Here is a 7190-nt window from a genome sequence, read left to right on the forward strand (position 1 = left end):
CAGGTTGCCGCGAAAACATTTTTTGTTTTCAAATTTTGAATTCATAGAGCAAAGCTATGAATTTCAACCTGATTTATTGTGGCGAATTTTCAACATATCTTATTGTTTTTGTCTATCCTTAGTATGACAAAATATCAATACTTCTCGCATAACCTGTGATCTCGCCCTAAAAGCCATTGGTAATCGAGTGTGTACTGCCGTTATACGCATAATTGTCCCATGTTACTTTTTGTCCATTTTGACTTTTTGTCATCAAACAGTTTATTTTTACGTATAGTTTTAGAAAACACACACCAAAAATTAACTTTGTTCGGAAACTCAATGAAAAGCAAGCCAAGTCAATTTGTCCCATTGTTGAATTTCCACGCATAACTGTCCCACTACTGTATTTCTACGCATAACTGTCACACTATACAATTCGCTGCGCTGATCTCGAACAAAATAGTCAGTAGGCAGTTTTGAATTAGCTGGTGTTTGGGAAAATCGTTTTGAACACCTTCTTACGTTGGCTTTACATCCCATGTGGAACACAACCTGTTTTATTTTTCATTTTCGAGTCCATGGCTTGCGACAAATCAACTTCATGATTTAGCAAACCAAGTCTAAATAAAAATTGTTCGAATGTTTTTGGATGACTTGGCCACATGCTGGGTTGTTCGGAATACAGGTTCATTGGTGGAAGTGGCCATATTATATTGGCGAATCTGAAACCTGGCTTGCGACATATAAATTTTCATAAATTTGCAAATCATGTCTAAAGGTGGTTCAAATGTATTTGAATAACTTGACCACATGTCGGATTGTTCCGAATTCCCGGTTCCCTGGGGGAAATGGCCTCTAAACCATCGGTTCTGAAACCTAGCTGGCAACATCAAACTACATAAATTCCTAAATCAAGGCTGAAGAAGGGTAATTCAAAGGTTCTTGGATAACTTGATAACATGCCAGGTTGTTTTGGGTACCCTGTTCTCCAGAAGAGGTGGTTATTATATTGGCGATTCTGAGACCTATCTTGCGACACATCAAACTTGATGAAGTCAAGACGAAGTCAAAGTCATGTCAAAAGAAGAATAGTTCAAGAGGTTTTGGGTGACCTGGCCACATACTGGGTTATTCTGGGTAATTGGTTCTTCGATGCAAGTGACAAATATGTTGATGGTTCTGAAGCTTTATTTGCGATGTATCAAAAATCATGATTTTGCAAACCAAGTCCAAATCATGTGAAGATTTGTGTCGTGAATTTTGAGTTAAATATTTACTCCGCAAAATAACCTTTAATTCGCAGATGAGTTTCTGTCAAGCCTGCAGCTGGAAGAGTCGATATATTAATTTATAACATCTTATAAACTCTCTAACTTACTCATCCACTCTTTCTTTCACTAACACAATGTATGTCATTATCACACATACAGAAAACTTTGCTTTCCATCCCAAACTATAAAATCGTATTTCTTCACTTCCCCACACGTGGCTCCGTTTGGCACATGTCACTTGAGCCGTCATTAGGTGCCTTTAGATAGTCTTGAGGATATACGTCCGCTACATTTGGTACAATTTATACGTAAGAAAGGTCATCTACAGCATTATGCTTAGCACATAATTAGTCACTAATATCAGTGGGACTGTTATGCGTAGAAATTCACCAAAAACCCCGTATTTCTAGGCATAACAGTCCCACTTTGAATTTCGTAGCTAAATTTACTTCATTCCCATAATAAAAACTCTTGACTCTAATGAACACGCTATTCTTTATATTGTTGTAAAGATTTTAATTTAATTTACCACACACCTGGTCAATACGAGGCCTAAATGTGTTAAAATCTTCAAACGCGTTTTTCTCGATTGCATATTTTGGGACATGGGACAATTATGCGTATAACGGCAGTGTAGCTCCTTGTTCTAAAGCATATGAATGGACCAGGATGAAAACTATTACCACTGGGAAATAGAGGAGTATCTTCTTTTCATCATAGCCTGGGCCGTATTTACGGGGGGGGTTCAAGGAGGCCATGGCCCCCGGGCCCCCACAAAATACGACTGAAACGATTATTATTTTGCATTTACCAATTACTAGAAACCGATTAAATGTTTTTGAACCACTTCGAAATATTTGAGCATTAAAGGTTTTTTAATTTTAAATTAGAATGTAGTCTCTTGGCTCGAAATCCAAGATATTTTACTTCACTTAGACCCATTGATCTTAACTTGTGATTATGAGAGTTTTAAAGCAGTCACTTCTGATCTCATTACCTTATCCCGAACATAAAGCATAAAACTTATAAAAGAATATACCTATGAGCATATACCCAGACAACCAGAAATCGCAAAAAAGTGCACGTAATAACTCGTTCACTCATGCAAATCACATCAAACCCGCAAAACACGGTGGATAAATTCGTCATACTGATGAGTTTCATCACATAAAACGCTTCTTTTCTGAGTTCATTTGTACATTTTGTTTCGTCTCGTACACTCGTACAAAGTAAGTCGAATCATTCCGTAGCAGCTGTCAAATGAACATTTGTTATCATAAGCTAATTCGCATAAGATCACAAATTATTTCGGTAGAAAATATATACACTCGCATTGTATGCTATTATTCATCACATAATATATGCACGCATATCGCCTCCACTTTTGTACGTAGAAGGCCTTTTCGCGACATCTTATGAGTGACATTTTGCACATACAAAGCCTCCAGGTGATTTCGTTATGCGTACATTTTGGTTGTCTGGGTATTGTCGCACCACCACCAAACCAGATCGCGCCAGTGAGACTCGCGACGCGCCTCAACTCGCGCGGTTTTGAAATCAGTTTTTTAGTGTGGCGCTGCATTCTTACAATTTTTATGAACACAGCGCACTATTCACATATTAGCTGCGACGCACGGGGCCCGAGAAAACAATAATTATAAATAAATGTTGGTCTTGATTTCTACCGGATACATAATACTATAGCAGTGGAACTCATCCTAACGGATCTGATTGACCACCTTCAAAATATCACAAGATAATAGAGAATTTATTTAAACGGCATTCTATGGGATTAGATTTTTTAAACACAGGGACAAGTTTAACCATTATTTCAATCACTTTGTTCTCTTCCTTCATGGTTTTAATCGTTTTGCTCTCATGTAAAGTATATTGTAGAATCCAGGAGCTCTTCCCTGTGTTAAAAAAAAATTCTAATCCCACTGAAAACTGTTCAAATAATTTCTCTCTTATCATGTGCCCCGCGAGAAGTCCTATGTCGCAATTTTCATAAATTGCATGAATTTCTTGAACTTCTGATTTAATTTAAAGAATTAAAACATAGAAATTGATACATATCTGCGTACTTTCCTGTTAAACTTCCAAGGCCTATTAAACTTCAAAAATGATGCTTCAATTAAAATTTTATCAAAAAAAAGCCTGAGTTACCGCGAAGCGAAGATTTGTTTGTAATATGAGGGAAATTGGAAGTGTTTTAGTTTACTTAAGTTTCCTTTTTAAGATAACTGCTATATTTGAAGAAACCAATGATCTTGAACCAATTTTGAGATGCTCATGGGCGTATTATAAATTACAATTATTATCTTGATAGTTACTGATATAGTTATTCGACTAAACAACAAGAAGAAACACAGACAAATTGACTAAGATTTGAATAAACGGTTGCAAAAACGAAGAGATCCAGGAGTAAGATTAACTAAAAATTTATAACATGAACGGGCCACATGATATAAACATTCGAAATCTTTTCGCCGTACAAAACCCTTTCAAAGGCCACATGTAGCCCGCGGGACACAGTTTGATGACAACTGTATTATAACGTCAACATTGTTTTCTGGAAAAAGGCCCTTTGGCCCTGGGGCCCCCACATTTGAAAATCTGGCCCTGATCGTAGCATTGTTTAATAGCGTGTAAATCCATTCGTACACTCGGTTACCAATGGATTTCAGAGCGAGATCACAAATTATGCGAGATTTGTGTTGTTACGATACTTAACAACCAATACGTTTTATTGTAAAAACCAGTGAATTGTTAAAAACAATATATTGTACTGTAACTGTATTGTAATTTTACAATATTCTGTATTGTATTTCCAATGTTATAATGGTACTGTCACAATTAGATTAAAAAATACAATATTTCATGAAAAATTTAAAACTTTTTGTAAAAAGTCTAATTTTAAAACTAGCAACACGGCTGCGATACCAACAAAGTGCCCGGTTGCAATTTAACTCAACGATGTAGAAGTACACTCAGGCAAATTAATTAACGAATTCCAAAAATTTTGCCTTATGAAGCATTGAAAAATCCATAAAAGCCGATTTCAGAAGGCTAATATGGATTCCATACCTTTGGAATGCTAATTATAATTGAAAATATAGTTGAACATAATAAATGTTTACAAATGTCATTGCGTGCCTTATGATTTCCATTAGTCATTCATTACTGAACCATACATCATAAGGCTATTATGAATTTCATATTAGCTCGATGAAAACCATAATTGCGAAGTAAGTTATACCTAAATACAGTATATCAATTTCATTAGGACACCTTACGATTCATATAGCTGTCACTAATGTGAAAAACTCATAAGGTTGTTATTATGAAAATTGCAGCTCGAAATCACCGCCATCGTTGAGATCCAACATACTGCGTCAAATTTTTCAGAAGTCCAGAAAGGAAGTTCAGCTATGTACAACCACGGGGATGCAAAACATTTCAAATCGAAAATGGAAATTGAGATTGTAATGAACGGAGAATAATGGCCGAGTTAACGTCAACAAAATATTGTAGTTCGAATAATTACATTCCCAAATTGTTCAATATCTGTTTTGCATTAGAAAATGGTAACCAACGTGTGAAAATAGAATTTTCATTCCTCGCCACGAGACAGCTCGATGTGCAATAATATTTTGCTGTGTATTATTGTGATGCTCGCAATACGGCAAAATAGTTGGAAATTCGATTCCCACAGGTTAGCTAATAATTTGTCTAAAGTTAGTAGAACGCATTGCACTTTCTGTATATACTCTGAATGGAATGTATTGTTAACTGATAATCAAATAAGCAAGACACCACATTGGCATGATTCAGATCAATTAATTAGGTGAATCAATGAAATACTTACCGATTTCTTGTGGCAAATAAACATCTTCTTCTTTCTGGCGTTACGTCCCTACTAGGACAGAGCCTGCTTCTCAGCTTAGTGTTCTTATGAGCACTTCCACAGTTATTAACTGAGAGCTTACTATGCCAATGACCATTTTTTGCATGTGTATATCGTGTGGCAGGTACGAAGATACTCTATGCCCTGGGAAGTCGAGAAAATTTCCAACCCGAAAAGATCCTCGACCGGTGGGATTCGAACCCACAACCCTCAGCTTGGTCTTGCTGAATAGCTGCGCGTTTACCGCTACGGCTATCTGGGCCCCTATATAAATAAATAACAAATAAACATAAAATAAACATAAGGGGTAAAATTAAGAATATTCATAGTATTTTGGTCTGAGTGTAGGCCTTTGCCAAAACGACTAATGAGAAGTGGTCTTTTTTGACAGGGTTTCATTTTTGAACTTTGACCTGGCTGGTCTTGTCTTAGGTTCCGGCGAAATAAAAATAGTGTGTAATATTTGAACGATCCCAAATGGAACCGAGACTGAAAAGTTTTATACCAGTTTTCTTTGTAAACAAACCACTGTCAACTGAAAAGCTGTTTACCGCTTCCAAAAACTGCGAAATTCTGCGCGATCTCCATTACTCGTCCGTAATTTTAGAGCAAGTTTTGAACAATTTTGGAATATTTTATTATTGAAAAGCAATGGTGTCGATTGTTCCTTCACGTTTTGCCGGTTTGCGAATAGAAGACGATGACGACGATTACGTGAAACCGAAGCAAAAGCAAAAAAACACGCTAACTCAGAAGACTACCAGCGGTAACAATCAGAAGCAGACCGGCAATCAAGGACAGCAGAGCAATCAAAAGAAACCTAAACCGGTAAGGATAATACACTACATGAATAATAATTTGATTGCACATTTTTTTTTTATTTTAGAAAAAGCCTAAAAAATCTGTAAACGAAGCTGCACAATCGGAACAATGGAACAAATGGCAAGAGAAGGACACCGAAATAGTCGACAATCATTATGAGAAGGATTTGGAACAAGCTCTGCTTCTGTCCAAGCTAGATTTCGAGGCCAACAAAACGAAATATGCAAAGAATGAACGCGAAGCGAAACAATCTTCCAAGTCAAAGAAATCTCGTCCTTTATCGTTGCAACAGTTTCAGACAAAGGTGGACAAAGATACAGTTGAAAAAGAAGTTCAGAAGCAGCGAAAGGATGAAGAAATTGAATACAATCGAAAGTTTACTTTCTTCGAGCAGATCGATCGTGAAACAAAGCAAATCATTCAAAAAGAACAATTCAAAGCACTCGTTGCCAATCGAGAGTACAGCGCTGAAAGCTCTCCTTCCGAAGAGACTGACAAAACGGAACCAGTTCCACAAGAAGCTACGGAATTGGATCTCCTAAAGGCGGAAAACTACGCCTTGAAAGCGGAACTGGAAACGCTCCGGTCGAAGTACAAAAAAATCTACTCGGTCCTGAAAAGCGGCGAGATGAAGGACAAAACCGAACTGCTGATTGAAATCGAAAAGCTGAAAAAGACTCGAGAGGACATGACTGCCGAAATGACCGCGCTCTATGCCCAACTGGAGCAGGAGAAGTCCAAGGTGAGCTCCACAGGGCACGAGAAGGGTAAGGAGAAGAGCTCCGGTCGAAAGTCGGTTCGTTTCGACGCTTCATCGGAAGTGCACAACGGTAAAGGCGAATGAGCCGAACGATGAATTTAGTCGGTTCAGGGTGTACTATTTCTTTTTATAATTTCTTCCTTATGTTGTCCGTACGGTATTACAAAATTTCCATGAATTTTAAAAATCAATAGCCAGTAGTTGACCCTAGTGCAAACAAATAAATGTATGGAATCTCGAAGTTGATTATGCTTTGAAAAATGTCCGAATCTCTATAAAATCCTATAGGAAAAACAGTAGGTAGATTATTCTTTTTCTTGGCTTCACGTACTTAGGATAGTGTCTGCTACTCAGCTTAGTGTTCTATGAGCACTTAGCTGTAAGCAAACAAGGCGATTCAAAATGACCAAGAAAAAAAAAACAAGAAATCGTCCACCACAAAAAGATC

The 7190-nt window shown here is 37.2% G+C and overlaps 1 protein-coding gene across 1 annotated transcript; it reads left to right on the plus strand.

The window, feature by feature from the left end:
- Nucleotides 1–5685: 5685 nt before the first annotated feature.
- Nucleotides 5686–6983, plus strand: LOC5572516 (G kinase-anchoring protein 1-A). The gene is made up of 2 exons (XM_001660405.2): nt 5686–5988; nt 6047–6983. Exons 1-2 carry the CDS (start codon nt 5812–5814, stop codon nt 6824–6826), a joined length of 957 nt encoding a protein of 318 aa, XP_001660455.1. The 5' UTR covers nt 5686–5811; the 3' UTR covers nt 6827–6983.
- The last annotated feature ends 207 nt before the right edge of the window (nt 6984–7190 follow it).

Source organism: Aedes aegypti, chromosome 3 (genome assembly GCF_002204515.2).
Source record: "Aedes aegypti strain LVP_AGWG chromosome 3, AaegL5.0 Primary Assembly, whole genome shotgun sequence".
Classification (NCBI taxonomy): Eukaryota; Metazoa; Arthropoda; class Insecta; order Diptera; family Culicidae; genus Aedes; species Aedes aegypti.

What these genes read in the sequence shown, in the direction of transcription:
- LOC5572516 (XM_001660405.2), top strand. Translation starts at nt 5,812, where the DNA reads ATGGTGTCGATTGTTCCTTCACGTTTTGCCGGTTTGCGAATAGAAGAC. An exon ending in ATCAAAAGAAACCTAAACCG is followed by an intron (nt 5,989 to 6,046) that starts GTAAGGATAATA and finishes TTTTTATTTTAG; the next exon opens with AAAAAGCCTAAAAAATCTGT.